The sequence below is a fragment of the Notamacropus eugenii genome, chromosome 5, assembly GCF_028372415.1.
Source record: "Notamacropus eugenii isolate mMacEug1 chromosome 5, mMacEug1.pri_v2, whole genome shotgun sequence".
NCBI lineage: Eukaryota > Metazoa > Chordata > Mammalia > Diprotodontia > Macropodidae > Notamacropus > Notamacropus eugenii.
The window spans coordinates 134,853,459-134,871,860 of NC_092876.1; the positions used below are offsets into that span (position 1 = coordinate 134,853,459).

Below are 18,402 nucleotides of genomic sequence, written 5' to 3' on the forward strand. Positions count from 1 at the left end.
TGAGACTGAAGGAAATGGAGCTGCAAGCTGAGCCAAATCAAAGTAGGGTGGTCAGAGAGCAAGAGCAGCTTCCTAGGTGTTGTCTGTCATACTATATTTGAAAGTAACTGTGGGCAAGAATACCATCATTTCAATGCTACAGTGCATACTATTTTTCCTATGACTTGTACCACCAAGGGAAACTGCAAGACCAGGGGGAACAGAAAATTCTGCATAATATACATACTTTCATTTATGAATGTTTGCATACAGACTTTCTATACACACATTACCTATATAATAAAAATGTACATGGCATGAGTACACACTGCTGTATAAATATAGAGCTCTACAATCTTGAACCCTCTCCTTCCTGTTCATATCTGTCTCTCCTCTTCTTCCTTTCCAGCCAGGTCCATCACTTGAGAGTTGGACAAAAGGGACAAGTGTCATTTGTGTTGGTCTGGGCCCAGAATTTGATACACTGGAAAGGAGAAAGAGAAGCCTCAAGGTTAAGAGTTGTTTGCTATTGGAAGCAAGGGGAGGGGGAACAGGAGGGGCAGGCACAGTGCCATGGAGGCTTGAGATAACTAGCAATAAAGAATAAGGGACAGATACTAGAATAAAATTTCTGACAATGCAAGTAGAGTCCCTGGGATATGCCCAAAAACACCAACTCTGGAGCAAATAAATAAGTCTTCATTACAGAAAGAACACTAAATTCCAAGAGTCTGAGAATGCCATTGACGTATACCCAATATGATTTGCTCCATACCATGATCCCTTCATGTGCAGAGATGGGTTCTCTTCATTCCCAAAACTCTTCTCCCCCAAAGTCTAGGACCATCACCTCCCCCTTTGTGGGAATTATATAGATTTTATCCTGATATTCCCACAAGCCAGATGGGGCTAAGTATTCCTGCCTCTGCCCAGTGATGTAGAGAGAATGAGCAACAAGTGGATTGTCAGAGGAAATCTGTTTTAAGTAACTTTTGACCCATCTCATTAATGGAGTTATAAGACTGGGATCAGGTTTTCATTCCATTCCTCCCATCTAAGATTCCTCAGCAAAACAAATCTAGGCTAAGCTTAGGGCAAGGACCCACATTGTTGTACAGTTAATGGTTATACCAGCCAGCTGGAGTAAAAGAAGGTAAAAAAGGCATAAAAAGGAGAGAGCATCTACCTCCTTGTGTAACACATGGGCACAGGCCATTGGGTGGAGCTCACTGGGCTGAACAAGCTTCTGGCACATTAGACACAGCTTGCAGGTAGATGGAGCCTACAGGGCAAACAGAGGCATGCTTTATAGCGGTGATTCTATGTTCTGGGACCACTCCTCTCCTCTGTGCCTATGATCCCATAACCATATCCACTCACCAAAATAGTTCAGTTGGCCTCTCTTCTCTAAAACCAAACTTTTTCTAATACCACACACTCCATACAGATCCTACCTGAATCTCCTTTCCATTTTTCCATTTCTAACCCAGGTGCCAATGCAAGAACTCAACATTTTTTTCCATCTCCAAACCCATTAAACCTGCCTATATCCAAACTTTCAAGGAAATATATTCTTACATGTGAAGGCCTCCCAGGATAAGACACCTGAGCAGAGGGCAGAAACATGGGAGTGTTTATCTGAGCCAAGGGAGCAGGAAACAAGGGAGTTCGGATTCGACCAAGGGGCTGTAGGCAAAAAACAAAAATTAGAAACGGACATTTTTAGCAAACTAAGCATTTTTGGAAAAGGAGCCAGCAACATTTTTCAGACTACAAAATAAAACAGCAGATTATGCATGTCCAGGAACAATACCTCTTCCCTTTTACATGCTTTGTACACGCTTTCTGGGGCTGAGCTCATTCCCAAGGAGCCAGGCTCACCTGAGCACTTGCTGCCAAGCGCTCCTGCTCTGCTAATCGTGCAGCGACCAGCTGGATCAGCTCCTCCATTGTCAGACCCGCCATGGTGGTTCGTGCTGTCTTGATCTGCTGAAGGATGTTGGTCATCTGTGCCCTAACAAAGGAGAGGGTTGCAGGGATGAAGATATCCCCTATCTGTGGGGATTCCCATGGGTCCTCCTCTTATACCTGTACCCCAACATATCTCTCAGGGTATTAATTCTTTTTAAGAAACTTACTTGTTGCATTGTGGAAACCGAGCCAGTAGCTTCTCCAGGATCTTTTCTAGTTTGTCCACTGGCTGGGGTCGGTGAGATTCAGTGGGAGCTTTAACACCACCCAAGCCTGGTGGAGGTGGGAGGGAGCTGGCAGGGGACACATGTGGACCATGGGGGCCAACAAGAGAAGCCAAGCCAGGACTGTTTCTCCCATGGGTGACAGGCAGAGGTGGGGAGGGCTGGTTGGGCCTTGAGATAGCAGGGTTCAGCATTGGGAAGGATAGGGCACGAGGGTCTGCACTGGGCATGACCATGGGCATGGTAACCTGCCCAATGGAGAAAGGCATCCGAGGAGCCAGGGAAGGATTAGGTGAAAACACCTGAAGCATGAAGTCTGTCTGCAGTGTGGGAAAGAGAAAATAAAAGGAAATTTAGAAAACTGCAGCAGAAATCACTGCCATTAAATTGAACAGAGATGTCCCAATAGTTTCACAAATATAACTGTCAGACAGAGGCTTAGCCACCACACAGAGAAGGAGCTTCCCCATTACCAAGTTACTCACCTCTGAAGGGGGTGGGGGCAGAGTAGGGGTAGGGATCTGTGGAAGACTACTCAACTTTGCCCCATTCCTCACCAGTTGAATATGGTTATTAAATTGGTCCTAGAAAAGAGAATAAGAAATTATCCAGCAGAGGACTGAAAGAGGCACGTTAGCCTCATTTTGGATAAGAAAGGTGATGGAAGCATGGCAGAAACATCTTGAAACAAAAATAAAACAAGTTGTTTCTCAAAGTAGTGAACTCCCTGTCACTGAAAGTGTCTAAACAGCAGCTAGGTGGCATAGTGGAGAGATTGCTGGACCTGGTGTCAGGAAGACCTTGGTTCAGACTTACTAACTCTGTGACCCTGGCGAAGTCATTTAACCTTTGTCTGCCTCAGTTTCCTCATCTGTAAAATGGAGATAATAATATCCCTTAACTCCCAGAGCTATCGTGAGCATAAAATAAGATACTATAATAAGAGCACTGCAAATTTTAAAGTGTTTTTAAATGATAATAATAATTATTATTCCTATGATAACAAAGGATAAAGGACCATCTGTCAAGAATGATACAGAAAAAATTACTGTACCAGGTGGCTTTTTGGACTAGATAGGTATCCAGGTCTCTTTCAAATCTCAGAAAATATTAATTCTGTGAGACTTCAACACCACTCTTACATATATGTGTGTACATCAATGAAACTGGCCATAAATTGCCAGAAACACTACAGAAACTCTTCTCTGCTTGGGTCTGCAGCTTTTTGTAAGGCTCACCCGGACATTCTCCTTCATCATCCGAACTCCATTCAATCTTGTTTCCCACTCCTGCTTGGAACGGATTGTTTCCAATGTTGGAGGTGTTGACCTTTCCAAAAAGCAAGAGGAATTTGCAGTTAGAGAAAGAAGCTCTCACATTGCTCTTTAAGACAACAACAAACATCTGAGTTCCAAGTTCCTTGTCCCACTATAAATCAAATGTTTTCTAGTTCTACATTCAAAGTAAGAGCTTCCCAACAAAGGAAGAGAGATTTTCTGCCTCAGACTATTCTACATGGGTCCTCCAAATGCCTGGGCAGTAGATGACTAAATAATAGAAGTAAATCCCCAGAAACTTAAGCCTACCTATTTGTGAAGCTCAATGCACAACAAATTACAGTATTAAAAGTCTGACAGTATAGAACTGGACACAGCAGTTGGGGTTTCATAGAGCCAGTGAAGGAAAGGTCTAAAGTTGAACTTTAGGCCTGTGAGTTCAAGGCCCCAGGGAAGTGACTCACTTAATATAGGTCAGGTGCAGCTCTGCCTCTTTTTCTGCTTCTTCCAGCTTTAATACCAACAGCTCTTTCCGGCTTTCTAGTGATAAGATCTAAAGAAACCATGAAAAGACTTATTAACTTGCATCAACATAGGACCATCAGACACTTATAAACTTCCACATCAATCCCAATTCCCAAAGATATCAGCCCCTCCCTACCTCGGCTTTCCAGGCTCGTTCAGTTTCCTCCATAATGTTCCGGTTGATCTCACCATCCTGATTCTTGAGCTTGTCCAGCTCCATCTCCCATAGCTCCCTGAAGGACATGAAGAAAAAAAGAACAAGATTGATGGGGTACAGGTTTGATGGGGGCAGCAAAGCAAAAAGTAGACCCAGAACTGGTCCATGATAAAGTTAGAAGGTGAGCCTGAATAATAGAGCCTTATTATAAAGCAAGTGAACTGTTTTAGAGAGATGATGCTTAAAGTTTCTGAGATTGTGGCATGGTCCTACATATGAAATTCCAGGAAGAACAAAACACACAGTGCCTTACAGGCTCCACTTGCTAAGCTGTATTTAGGAGGCAGAGCCATCAAAAGAAGTCCAATAGTGCCCCAAATTTTAATAGGCTAGAGTGAGGAAGAGTCAAATTTATTAGGGAGTCTCTCATGGTTCCCAACTTGCTTCACCTATGGAAACTGACATGTAGGATTATGTGCAGAAGCACACAATGCCACTATTAGCCCTATATCCCTAGGCAATCAAAGAGGAAAAGGTCCTACGAGTACAAAAATATTAAAGGAAGCTCTTTTTGTGATGGTAAAGAACTGAAAACTAAAGGAGGTATGTACACTAACACTTACCCGTCAGGCAACAATTGCTTACCTGCTACCAGATAATGAATATTTCATTTTCCCCACCCCACTTTCCTAGTTATTATGAAGATGGCTATGCACCACTATCTTTATCCATCTTCCATTCCCATTATTTCCCTTCCTGTTGTTGCACAGATGGTGGCACTTTCATATATGGGACTGAAGGCACAAATGAAGAATGGGTTCAGAAAGGGCATCTTCCTGTATCATATTTGACTCAAAGCTGGATAATGGCTGGGAATAGCAAGATTATTCAGACCAAGGCAGAAGAAAGTGAGGTGAACATTTAAATTACATTAAGTGATTTTTGTTTTTTAAAGGTAAAGATGGGGAAAGGGATAAAAATGATCTTAAGAGAAATAGTCCTACTTTTCCTCAGCCTGTTCTGCGATTAGAGAAACAATTTTATTCTCCTTCTCCTCCTGATTTTCCAGTAACCTGCATGTGTGAGAGAGAGAGAGACCAATTCACTATCTGAAGTTTCTGCAGCCTTTTCCTCTTTCACACATTCCTGCTTGTGCCCAAATCCCTCATTTCCCATTCTGTCTTTTTCAGGGACTACTCAAAGATTTGCCTGGGAAGTTATGTCATTCTGCTGACAGCAGAGGTTGACTTGGACTGACTTGGCTAGCTAGAGAGCTGGCTGTCCCCTTTGTCCTTTGCCACTCCATAAGCAGTCCTCCCATGGAGATTTACTCTTTAGAACAATGTGATCTTTCTCAATTGAAAATCTACAGTATAACAGGTCTATTTCCTTCCCCTGCTAGACTCTCTACTACTCAAATACTAGGGGAAAACCAGTAGATGCCATTAGAATCCTCTTTTACATAAAATTTAAGGATGGGCTGAAACAGCAGTCACTCTAATCCATTATTTTTTCTGACAATGGCACCATATTTTGGAGAATAGACTGGCAAGTAAATTTAAGCATTGGAAGGGAATTTAGAGGTTATCTAGTACAATATGATATAGTTGCTTTTTAAGATGTTCTCAAAAGCATCCCAAACATCTCCAGAGGTTTTTGCATTGTCTCTGTATACTTAAGCACAATGTCTAGCACACAACAGGCATTTAACAAATGTTTACTGAAAGAAAGGGAAGGTTAGAGAGATCATCAAGTCCAACCCTTTCATTTTACAAATAAGTAAACTGAAACCCAACAAGTATATAAGTAATTTGTTCAGGGTCACACAGGTATTAAGTAGCAGAGCCAAAATCTGAACCCAGGTCTTCTGACTCCATATCAAATACTCTTTTCACTAAGTCTTGTTGCCTCTCATCTAGCAAAAACCTATCAATCTAAGTATCATGTTACTCCTTCAGTCATCATCAAATATTTATTAAATGTGTTTAATGAATTTATTAAACACTTACTCTGTGTCAGAGGCAACTAGATGGTACAGTGGTTAGAGCATTGGGCCTGGAGTCAGGAAAACCTAAGTTGAAATCCAGCCTCAGACATTTACTAGCTATGTGACTCCCGGCATGCCACTACTGTCTGCTTCAATTTCCTCAAATGTAAAATGAGGATGAGAATAGCATGTACCTCCCATAGTTGCTGAGAGGATCAAATGAGAGGTTTGTAAAGTACACAGAAGAGTGCCTGGCTCATAGTAGGTGCTTAAAAAATGCTTGTACTCTCCCTCTTCCCTTCCTACTATGTTTAGGCTCAGGGAATACAATGTCCTCACACTACTATAATTAGAAAAATCCTTTCTGCTTCATACCAATGGGAAAAATCTGCCAATATAAGTAAAGGAAGCAGTTCCTTTGAACCATTAGGATTAATAATGGTTCAAATGTTTGGGGCCTATCTAAGTCTGGCGTGCTTGCTGGATATTCTAATAACAGTGCTACAATTTTTTTTTTAATCCCTGGAACATCTTTCATAAAGAAACTTTACAAGATACAAAAATAATCATACTTTGTGACCCAATAATTCCATAATTTGAAATATACAATGGAAGTATTATTAAAGTCAAAATGAAAAACTCAATATTCAGGTATTTTCATAGCAATATTACTTACAATTGCAAAAAACTAGATACAACCTAAATGCCTATCAATAGAGGGACAGTTAAATAAACTGTGCAACATTCATGTAAAGGGATACTATAATGCAATTACAAGTATAAGAAATACAAAGAAATCAAGAAAGACTGTTTTTAAATAATGTAAACTGAAAAAAAGCAAAACCAGAAAAAGAGTATACACTAATATGACCATATAAAATGAATATAAATATGAACAAAGAATCCTTATGGGGACTTAGAGTGACTCAAAGTGTATGTTACTTTATGAGTTAAATTAAATGTAAATAATTATTACCAAGGAAGTTTAATTTATTTTGTTGTCACTCAATACTAAATTATGAATCTATCTTTAAAGGAATTTTACATATATCCTTACCACATTTTTATTAGGGCAAGTAATATTTTCATTTAACAGAATGGGAAACAGATGTTAACATGATTTGTGTTATACTCAACAGCAAGTCAGGGACCAGGACTAGGAACCCACATCTGCTTTCTCAATCTACCTTAATTACCAATACTTTATTTTAGACTTCTCTGCCTTCAATATACATAGGTCTCTTCTATCTTAGAAAAAAAAACAACACTTCATATAACCCTGATGTCTTCCTAAGGGAGCTATCTATTTCTCATCTTCCTTCTGTCAAATTTTCCAAATGAATGGTCCACACCTACTGCCTCCATTTATTTATTACCCATTCACTCCTTAACCTCTATGTAATAGGGATTCCATTTCACCATTCCACCAAAATTGTACTTTTGATGTCACCCACAGCCTTCTTCCTCTGTCTATACTGTCCTCAACTTCTCAGCAAGCATTTGCCACTCTTAACCATCGTCTTCTTGACGCTTACCTTTCTTGGCCTGTATGACAGTGCTCTCCCCTCCTTCTCCTCTCTGCTCACTGTTGTTTTTCTCTCTTCTACCCCATAATTTATAAAAGCATTCCCCAAAGGGCATCTCTCCCTCCTCTTCCCACCACCAACAGATGAAAGGGACCACAGAGATCATCTAGCTCAACCCTCACATTTTGCAAATAAGGAAACAAGCACAGAATGGTTACAGGATGTAGCAAGAACTGGAATTTGAAGCCAGGTCTTCTAAAAGTCCAGGTCTGTTTTCACTGTACTGTACACTTGGATGTTACACTGTCAAACTTAACATGTCAAAACTCAAACCACATTATCCCATTAAACTGATTACCCTCCTGACTTCTCAATTTCCAACAATGGTAGCAATATTCTCCATCACTCACACTCAGAATCTTAAGACTCTCTCATCTTCAGCTCTGTTCTTTTCCTTGCTTCCTATATCCAATCAGTCATCAAATTCTATTGATTATTTCTTCACAAAGTCTCTCCCCTACTTCCCATTCCTATTGTTACAACTCTAGTTCAGACTGTTATCACCTCACTTAGTTACATTTATCCAATTTATCCTACACACAACTGCCAGATTAATATTCCTAAAACACCACTTTCATTGCTCAACAACTGCCAATGGCTCTTCATTACTAAAAAGATAAAACACACAGACTAAGGTCTTCCACAACCTGGTCCCAATCTATCCTCCAAATCTTATACTCTACTACCTCCTAACATGAACCCTCTATTCCGGCTAGGTCAGTCATCATTTACTGTACCTCAAATATACTGAGCCCATGTTTTTACCCAAACCATTCCTCTGACCAGAAATTTCTTTTTCCTCTCCCCTTACCTAAATACCACCCATCTTTCTTCCCAGGTATAGCTCAGGTCCTACCTCTTCCACACATTATTCTTTGATTTCATTAACCTAAAGAAGTTTTTCCTTCTTCTGAATTCCTTTGGCAGTATTATCCATACAACTCATCAGCAAAAATTATATGATCCTTTGTATTGTTAGTTAACTTCTTTGCATATGGATTGCTCCCCAATAAACCAATTAATTCCATGAAGGGAAGGACCTCAATCTTATATTTTCTTGCATTTCCCATGGTTTTATATCTAATAAGCCTTAATTTCTTGATAAGCCTTTAATTTCCATATGCTAACATGAAAATATACCAGCTAAAAAGAAGAAAAGCAGGTGAGTTTCCAGGGAGACCTTAACTATCATTCATTTTCTATTCAGGAGAAACTGACTTCCAAAATCATTTATACAAAATTACACCCCAGATCATCTGGTATAGTAGTACTTCTGTCTATAAAATACAAAAGCATCCCTACCTAAGCACTGAATTTGGTGTCAGAAAATGTGATTTTAGATCACTGATCTACTACTTCCTAGCTGTGTGGGCAAGTCACTGTTAACCTGAGCTGCAGTTTCTTCATTTAGGATGAGGAAATGAGGACAATAATAATTGTATTACCTACCTCACAAGTCTGTGGTTAGAACCAAATAAGAAAATTATGTAAAGTGATTTATAAACAAGCTATTATCACTCTAATACAGATCAAGAACAAAGAATGCAGCATGAAAACAAAATGAATTTTGATTGGCATTGCAGTATTTCTGCTACTTATCCTAAGTTACAGACAGGAACATGGATCAGTTGATGGGTCATTCAAAATACAGGTTCAGCATCTCCCACAGAGAAAACACTATTCATTATCTTTCTCAGGGTTTCACTGTCAAAGTCAAGAAGCTTGGAACATAACCCTATCCCAAGGACAATGTGGTTGTGGCCTCACCTTTCTGATGCTAGCCAATAACCTTGAAGGATCCAACCTAGGGAGCAACACAAACCAGAAACTGCCCCCAAAGTAGGCGGCCACAAGATACTCTCCCCACCAACTAGAAAGGTTTTCCAAGGGAAATGACAAAATTCAGTATTTCTCCTGTATGGGAGGGTGAATGTATATCCATTACAGATGTATTTACTTGGTTCCTTACTCCAAACAGTTCAAAGAACTTTACAGGTTTCTTTTTAATATTATTCATCCTCAAAATATTCATTTGAGGTAGGAAATAGAAAATGTCATAATTCTTATTTAGGAGGAATGAGTACCAAGAAATTAAGGTGTTTGTTTAAGGCCCCCCAGAAAGTATTTGGATGTACCTCTTTAGTCATTCAATAAACATCTGACTGCATACTAGGAAAACAGCTCTCTAACAAGGTAGTGTGGGGTACAAAAAACATAGGATGTGGTCTCTAACCTGAAAAGACTTACAGTCTCCATGAAGAGACAAAATATAAATACATCAAAGGTTAATTAGTAAATAAAATGAAGGAGGGACAAGAACAGAGAGTAAAGCCATGGTGGACTAATATAAGTGGGGAAAGCTTCACAGAAAGTTGGTCCCTGAGGATGGGTCTTGTCAGGACATTAAGATCTGCACAGGATTAGAAGAGGAGGGAGAGAAAGTTCCAAACAAAAGGAACAGTATGAGTAAAAGCCAAGAATCAATAACAAATAAGGCATGTTAGGTACCATAGCATTTCTTAAAAATCAAAGAAATTGCTACATTTGGAAACAGCAACCTAGAGTCTCATGTCCATAGTTCACACAAATAAGGACAATCCCTACACACAAACTATACTCCTAATAGGATGAGTTAATATGCAGAAAGAAGACTTTATTTTTTTCATTTGAGAAAAAGAACTCCAAACAACAGAACAGGGGAACATTATAGTAGTACTTAGGGAAAATTCCACTGAAAAACCAAGTGAAACCTCCAACACTGTAATAAGCAGCAAAAATTTTAATTATATATAGAAACTGCAAAAATCAGCCACCATAAAGACAGCACTAACTGAAAGAACTTATGCCAAATGTATCTCTCATACGATATTTAATACTCAGAAAATACACAACCTCATAAAATCATTGAATCTTGGGATTGGAACAGATCTCGAAACTCGTTCAATCTGACCCTAGGCCAAAGGTATGAATCCATTCTACAACAACCCTGACAAGCGGTTATTTAGCCTCTGTTTAAATATCCTTAGTTACTCCTCTTCTTAACTTATTGGTGTAACATATCTCTGTTATTGACTTAGAAACCAGTAAGATCATAAGTGGCACCAGTTCTTTGGTGTATTTATAATATTGAGAAGGTCAATGGGTCTGCAGATCCCATAGGATTTTCCTTTATTCCTAACAGAATGAATTACCTTCTGTTCTTCTCACAGAGCTTCTCAATTTCAGCTTTCAGGTCCTGCTCCTTCTGAAGAAACTCCTTCTTTTCTTTCTCTATCTTCTTCTTTGTTTCCTGTCGCTTGATGGTCACATCCTGAATGGCCTTTAATATCTCCTAAGGTTTTAACAATCATACAATACAGGAGGTAACTTTTTGACGTTTGGCTCAAAGGTTATCTCCATTCAACACAAATACATGAGAGAAGAGAGCAGCCAGAAAGAACACTCCAAAAAGGTTTTAAGTTTTGCTAAGGTATTTATACCTCTCCTCATTTCCACTGAGAGAAAAACAAAAGCAAAGTCTGATCAGAGGCTAAAACAAGCCTACATGCTGGAATACCTGATGACTCTTCATCTCTTCTTCTCTCCGCTGCTGTAACTGCTTTAGCTGCACCTGAAGTTGATTCTCCACCTGCCTCTGCTTGTCCAATACTTCCTGGTATCGCTCCTTCAGCAGTGTCCTTTCTGTCATCATTTTATCCTGGCAGTGACCATAGGAGGAAAGGTGGTGGGATTTTATATTATTTATTCACCAAACGCAGAAAGCTGATTTTCCAAAAGAAAGGACAAAATGTGCAACACCAAAGAACAAATAATCTCAATTCAACAAGCATGTATTAAATGTCCACTAGGTACTGAGCAAATACACTAAGAGCTGATGGCATAAAGACAAAAAAAAAAGTTCCTGCTCTCAGGGAGCTTACATTCTAAGCAGATATCCCCTGAGAAGGAAGACTGATGAGTCCTTCTGAGAACCACTGGGGAGAAACAAAGTGCCTGGGAATGATTTCTTTCTGTCATACTCCATTCTGTTGGATTGTCTAGAAAACTTTTCACAAAAAAAAAAATTTACTCAATGAATGGTTAGGCATCCAAGAGACCATGGCTCAGTTCTGCCAGTGCCTTCAGGTCTCACCTCAACTATTCTACCTTTATCAGCAAATCAAGGACAGTATTACTCACCTTTCAAGGGGGTTCTGCAGCTTTACTAAAGAGGCTCAAGTTAATGGTCTCTGAAAGCACTTGGTATAGAGTCACAATGTAAAATCTAGACTCAAATTGCATTAACAATACACACTCAAACTAGGCTTGTTTGTTATGAAAGGAAAGGAACATAAGGCATGTTTAAAACCTCTATGGGTGAAAATACCTCATTACCAAAGCAAAAACAACAGCCTCTTCAAGAAAATGTAACATTAGGCCAAGCTAATTACCTCAGGCTGAGGGATGGAATGGAACCAGGATGTCTTCAAAACAAATGTAGGAATTCTACCTCTGATTACTTTACTACCACCACCCAAGGGATCAAGAGTTTCTCTTCTTCAGGCTTTCCTTTTTACTTCCCTCTAGCTCACCTCTCTCTAGGGCAAGTTCAGCACAACAAAGTCAGTTAGGGTGAAAGAAGTTATTTCACACCAACATTATCACAGACAAGTAAGCTACAGACAATAACAATAATTTACATTTATAGCATAACCGAGGAATCATTTTCTGCACAACTACCTTTTGATGTATGGACACAACCTCAAAACTAATCTGCCTTGACTTGCCATCACCTTGTGATAAGAACATGTTTAACTGCTAGACTGGACAGTTTAATCCTATACCCTACACCTTGACATCCTTTCTTGTCAAGAACCAGGTCTATCTCAGTTGCAGGTTGAATCTATCCTTTCTCAACATGTCACTAAGCACTGCTTTACAATAAAAGTTTCTCTTCTCCAAGTTTTTATTTCATCTAGCTGGACAAATTCTCTAACGGGACATTTTCCCATTTTCAAACCTTTCTACTATCTTTTCTAGTTAGCTCATGTCCTTGTTTTCTCAGCCCTCATGGCAACTTTAACTTGCAAAAATCATCCCACTTTCTCATCTCAAACTACTTGCTTTTAGTTCCTGTGCCTAATCTCCACTTAGTTCACACATCTTGTCCTGGAGGTTCTCTCTCTGGCCCCAAAATGTCTGCATTAATAGCCTTCTTTCATTACAACAAAGATACACTCAAATGAACATATATTTTGGGGTTGGGGTTTTTGCCAAGCTCATAGCAAGGTGATCACTGATGAAATATAGTACAAACGAATGCAGTCTTCTGCCTAGTTTCAAAAAATCAATTACAAAAGCACAGGATGGAGACAACAGCAACTTAGATGACTACACACTCAATACAAACTAGGTCACATGGTTGGCACATGGCTAATGTACTTAACCTACATTACCAGAGGAATAATGTCCCAAACAAGATAGTATTTCCACTGTAGTCTACACTGATAACCCACAACTAGAACGCCAGATTTCATTCTGGGCATCACATTTAAAGACAATGGCATACTAGAATGTAAGCAGGGAAGGCCAATCAAATCACTCCTTCATAGCTCTTTTCATATATTTCAAAGGCTACCATGTGGTCAAGGAATTAGACATTCTGTTTAATACTAATAAAAGCTAACATTTACTTAGAACTTTGAGGCTGACAAGATGCTCTAATCCGCACAATAACACTTTGAGATTTGTGCTATTTTCATCCTCATTTTACAGGAAAGGAAACTGGCACTGACTGAGAGATTAAGTGACTTGCCCAGAGTCACACAGCTAAAAAGTATTTGAGGACTGGAACTAAGTTGTTCCTGATTCCAAGTCCAACATACTATCCTTCTGCTACTTAGCTGCCTCAGGAAGGATACTAGGTGAAAGGTAAATTCTGAAAAATCTCATCAAAATGTAAGAAAAAACCTTTTTAAAAATCTGAGCTGTCCAAAAATAAAAGGGACAGATATGTAAGATGTTAATTTCCAATCAATGGAAATACTCAAGCAAAGAAACTGGATGACCACCTGTCAAAGATAATTATAGAAAGAATTCCTGATCTAAATGAAAGGCTACACTAGAAGCTCTTAAAGAACCTTTCTAACTCTCTAAGATTCCATAACTCCTGATCAACGAGCTTCACAATCACCATGCAAATACCTACCAAATTCTTTTCAATATCCTGATCTGTATTCACCTCCAAATCAGCAGTCTTGAAGTCAGTCTGCAAAGGGAAAAGTAATCACATTCAGAGCCGTTTGGAGACACTTTAAAGTAGTAAAACTGCTCCAAGACTGTTATGCTTCCCTCCATCACAGAGTGCCCCTGACACCCCTAAGGAGCCAACCCTTAGCTACTCCGTCAGTTATGGAGCAAGGAAGACAAGGTGGATACTGTAATAAACAATCATCCTTGAAAACAGCCTCAGCAAAGACCCAGCAATAGACTGAAAGGTGAGTCTAAAAGCTGGAGATGATAACTGGATTTACTAAAAGGTATTCCATTACTAGACTCTACTTCCTCCTCTGATAAAGCACTCTCGTTCCTAGAAGAACTAACACCACCAGGCAAGGCACACTGTACTTCCTAAGATGTAGGTACAGATAAATAAGGATCCTTAGCACAAGGATAAACATGAGCAAATCTGAATCCCAAATGAGCAAAGCTTACTATGAGGGACATAAAACTCCATACATGTCCATTAAACAGTGTGAAGAATTAATTCTAGGGCATAAAGTTGCTAAATACATCAGTGTAACCACTGTTTACTTAACAATAGGATGGAGCTGTATAGAAGTAATGCTAGGCATCTTTAGAACAACAACCCACAAAGAATGGTACAGTACATTCTCCATCAGGTATGAGAAACTGTCTCCCACCCTCAACAATATCCCCAAGTTCTGGTTTTGACATTTGAAACCTGACACTTGACCTGCACAGCAATGTTCTGAGAGAGCTTCAAGGATGAGCCATCCTGATCCACATCCTGACCAGCTCTGTCTCCTGAAACCCCATTCTCCCCATTTGGTGGAGGTCGGTAATCCAGGCCTGTATCTTCGCTACCTTCCAGAGGGACAGAAGTTTGTAATTCCTCTTCTGAATAATCCCTGGAGGTATTCTGATGATTCACAGGGCACTCTGCCTCATGAGGCAGAGAAGATGGTTGCAAGCTATCCTCAGAGTGTGTATGTTCCTCTTCTCTTGCTACAGTGGTCAAATCCTCCAAATCAGACTGACCAGTGTCAGTACCCAGGGACAAAGTCTCAATGTCTATGGAACCATTTCCAGGAAGATCAAGAGCTGTGGATCCCAAGTCGGCTCCTAAAGTCGCATGGTCCTCTGTGCTTGGAAACACGTCACCTGCTGATGAACCAGGACTCATTTTTGCATGTTCCAAACTAACATCTCTGCTATTCTCCTTGGTTATCACTTGGTCGCTAGATCCTATCAACAGAGACAAGCTCTTGTTTTCCTGCACAGATGTATCTCTTGGGCTGTTGAAAATACAAGTTAAAATTACTGTAGCTCCCCATACTTTTCTTTCATCACAGTCTTGAAAAAGAACCTAATTTTAAGTTCAATCCCATTTACCCCAAGCTACTGTAATAAACACTATGAGAAGAAAAGGAACTGTGGAAGAGTAATTATGGTTGGCCCAAAAGGGCAGAACTAGAACCACTAAATAGAGATTATAGTGAGGCAGATTTCAAGTCACTTAACACTTAGAGTTGTCTAAAAATGGAATGGGTGGGATACATGACAGGAGGTCTTCAAGTGGAGACTGAATGACCACTTGATGGGGATGTTGTAGATATGATAAATGACTTGGATAGAGGTTGGAACTAGACAACCTCTTCTGTCCTCCAGCTCTATAATTCTGATTTTATTGCAAGGAGAAGATGTAGTTGCTACTCACAAGGAACTTAAGTTGAGAGGACAAAACTAATACCATACATGAAATAGTAAGAGAATATTAACAAAACAATAACATGAACTGGTGTAAGCTAATAAATAGGATGATTTTTTTTTTTACAGGTTAGGAAAATGCAAAGTTAAACGAGTGGGGCTAATTAGAGGTTTCTTGGAGGAGATGGATTAGCGGTAAGAGTAAGATTAAAAGAAACTAAAAGAAGAAAATTCTTTCATTTCAGATTCAGTTGCACCATCTCACAAAGTATATGAATATGTCCATTAAGACCAAGAGTAGTTATCAGAAGAAAGAGTATCAAATGCTTCCCAATAATTCAGTAAACATTTTTAAATACCCATTTGCAACTTTCCAACAATTACCCACACATTACCTGAGACCATCAGGGAGACCTTCCTCTGTGTTAGAACCACAGGAGGCAGAAGCAGCTTCTTGAGAAGCAAGAGCAGAGGCCGAATCACTGCTTAGTTCAGAAGCCATCATGCTCTCTGCATTCAGAAACAAATCCCAGGCTGCAAGTATCAAAGCATTGAAACAAATTTATCTCTCCCATTCAAAATGTTCACAAGTTAGAAATATCCCAGAGAAACTGGGGGAAAGAATGATTAATTCTAAAAGATACTTCAATTTCAGATTATTAGATATTGGATCAATTCCTGTGAAAACCTAGTAGTTGCCATATTCGTATCAGAAATATAGGCCTCTTTACAGTAATTCTATCAAACACATGTAAAAAGGCATTATTAATTTAAAACAATGGTTCTCAAAGTATAGTCCTTGAGAACTACCCCCTCCTCTGTAGTCTACTGACCCAATCCTCTGTATTCAAAATTATTAATAATAATCAAAATTTATTATTTTTCAATCTAAATTGAAATTATATACTTATACATATGTAAATCTTTATGAGCACAAACATTATACTGTATAATATACACCAAATCATTGGTCTACATATATATACGCATCACATTACATACAGTTTGCAAGCATGCATTATATACACATACCCATGCATATGTAAAAGATGTAACAGTTACATGTGTTATATGGATGTGTAAATATGTATGATTACTTTATCTTATAAAAAATGATTCCATCTCTCCATTAATTTCAGGGAGGTTTTTTTGTTTTGGGGGATTTTTTTTTTTTTGCAATATCAAATAGCACAGAAGAGTGGTATTAGAAACACTTACTTAAGACTCTTGAATTATCACAACATCAAAGGCTACTGTAGCATGAAGGAATAAACATTAATACAGCACCTACTATGTGTGGAGCACTGGTGCTAAGCACTTTCAATAAATAACTCAAATGAGAAAGCAGGTAACTCTACTTCCAAAGAGGAGTGTGGGAACCACAGGCAAGAAAGGCACTGAGCTTTTCCTTCATCCCTCAGATCCGTAGTTACCTCTGAGAGAAAGAATAAGGGATATAATTTGGGGACAAGTACGAGCTTTTGTTTTGTTTTAACTCGTTACGGGTGAGAAAGGGTTATAAGTATATCTCTTCAGGGTTAGAGATCTATGTTCTACTCTCACTAGTCACTGATTTGCTCTGGGGCGCTCTATGCCTCAGTTTCCCAAGGGAGCACTTCTTTCAGCTCCTGGACAAAAGCGAAAGGACAACTCACCGGGGTTAAGATTATGGCTAGAAAAGAGACAGAGCGTCCATATACAGAGCAGAGTTTGGGGTGACCCCCTCAGTTGATCCACTAAGACACAGAACCCAGAGAAGCCAAAGTGGGAGGGTGGGAGGGAGCGGGAGGGGGAAGGGAGGTGACCTGCAGGCACCTGGGGGACCAGGACGGGGCGGGGGGGGGGGGGGGCAGGTTTGCGTGCCCCGCCCCTCCCCACCCTTCGGAATGTGTCCCCAAGGGGAGAGGCTGCAGGAGGTGGGGTGCAGAGGGAAGGAGACAAAGGAGGGGGATGGAACACTGAACGCACACCACCACCCCCCCCTCCGCTTCCAGGCCCCCCACCCCCGCTGCCCGCCGCCCACGGCCCACGACGTGCAGAGCGCCCCGCTAGGTCCCGGGCCAGGCCCTCCCCCGCAGCGTCCATCCCGGACCAGGCCCCCGCCGCCCGGGCTCGGCCTCCTTCCAGCCCCCCGGGTTGGGCCCCCTCCAGCCCCGTCACAACCCCTCCCGCCCCGCCCGAACGCCCCCTCCCCCCGCCCGCTTCCCACCGCGCGCTCTCTCCCAGAGCCGGCCGCGCGGCCACGGGGACGGGGCGGAGTTGGCGGGGGGAAAGGGGAGAAGGTCTGGGGTCCGGGGCTGGGGGCCAGGGACGCACCTGAGCGGGCGGAGCGCGCGGCCGGGGGGAGGGGGGGAGGGGGTCCCGAGGAAGGGGGAGGGGGAGGGGTCGGGAGCCGGGCCGCGCGCGGCACCTCCCACTTCCGGCGGCGGGGAGCGGAGGGGGCGAGACCCTGGGAGGAGAAGGGAGAAGAGAGCCGCGCCGGCTGGGAGAGAACGCCGCGCCTCCCCCGACGGCGCCCCCTGCCGGCCACAGCCGGCAGCACCTGAACCCTGCGGAGGCTTGGAACTGAGATAACCCATTTCACAGGGGGCACCAAGAGGGCGGGGAAAGGGGGAGAAGAGGGGGAAATAATCACTTATATGGCGCCCCCTATGGCCAGCCACGGCGCTAAGCGCTTTTTTTTAACAAATATTCCCTCATTTAATAATGAGATGATTCTTCTTTTAAAAAGCAATAGCGATTCTAATAAAGGACAGACTCTTATGTG

At 41.0% G+C, this 18,402-nt stretch overlaps 1 protein-coding gene across 5 annotated transcripts; it reads right to left on the reverse strand.

Moving 5' to 3' along the window:
* Positions 1-207: 207 nt before the first annotated feature.
* On the reverse strand, positions 208-18,060 carry RNF214 (ring finger protein 214). Of its 5 annotated transcripts, none has more exons than XM_072610987.1 (16): positions 17,952-18,060; positions 16,031-16,169; positions 14,662-15,223; positions 13,894-13,953; positions 11,263-11,403; positions 10,898-11,037; positions 5,138-5,206; positions 4,113-4,209; positions 3,916-4,004; positions 3,413-3,503; positions 2,660-2,758; positions 2,118-2,494; positions 1,861-1,993; positions 1,558-1,665; positions 1,166-1,261; positions 208-463 (listed from the first exon to the last, which is right to left on the reverse strand). In XM_072610987.1, the coding sequence occupies exons 2-16, from the start codon at positions 16,138-16,140 to the stop codon at positions 398-400; spliced, it is 2,238 nt and encodes a 745-aa protein (XP_072467088.1). In that variant the 5' UTR covers positions 16,141-16,169; positions 17,952-18,060; the 3' UTR covers positions 208-397. The 5 variants fall into 5 exon arrangements, with proteins under 5 accessions (XP_072467088.1, XP_072467084.1, XP_072467087.1 ...); XM_072610983.1 differs by lacking the exon at positions 17,952-18,060 and adding an exon at positions 17,291-17,472; XM_072610986.1 differs by lacking the exon at positions 17,952-18,060 and adding an exon at positions 16,854-17,070.
* Between the last annotated feature and the right edge of the window lie 342 nt (positions 18,061-18,402).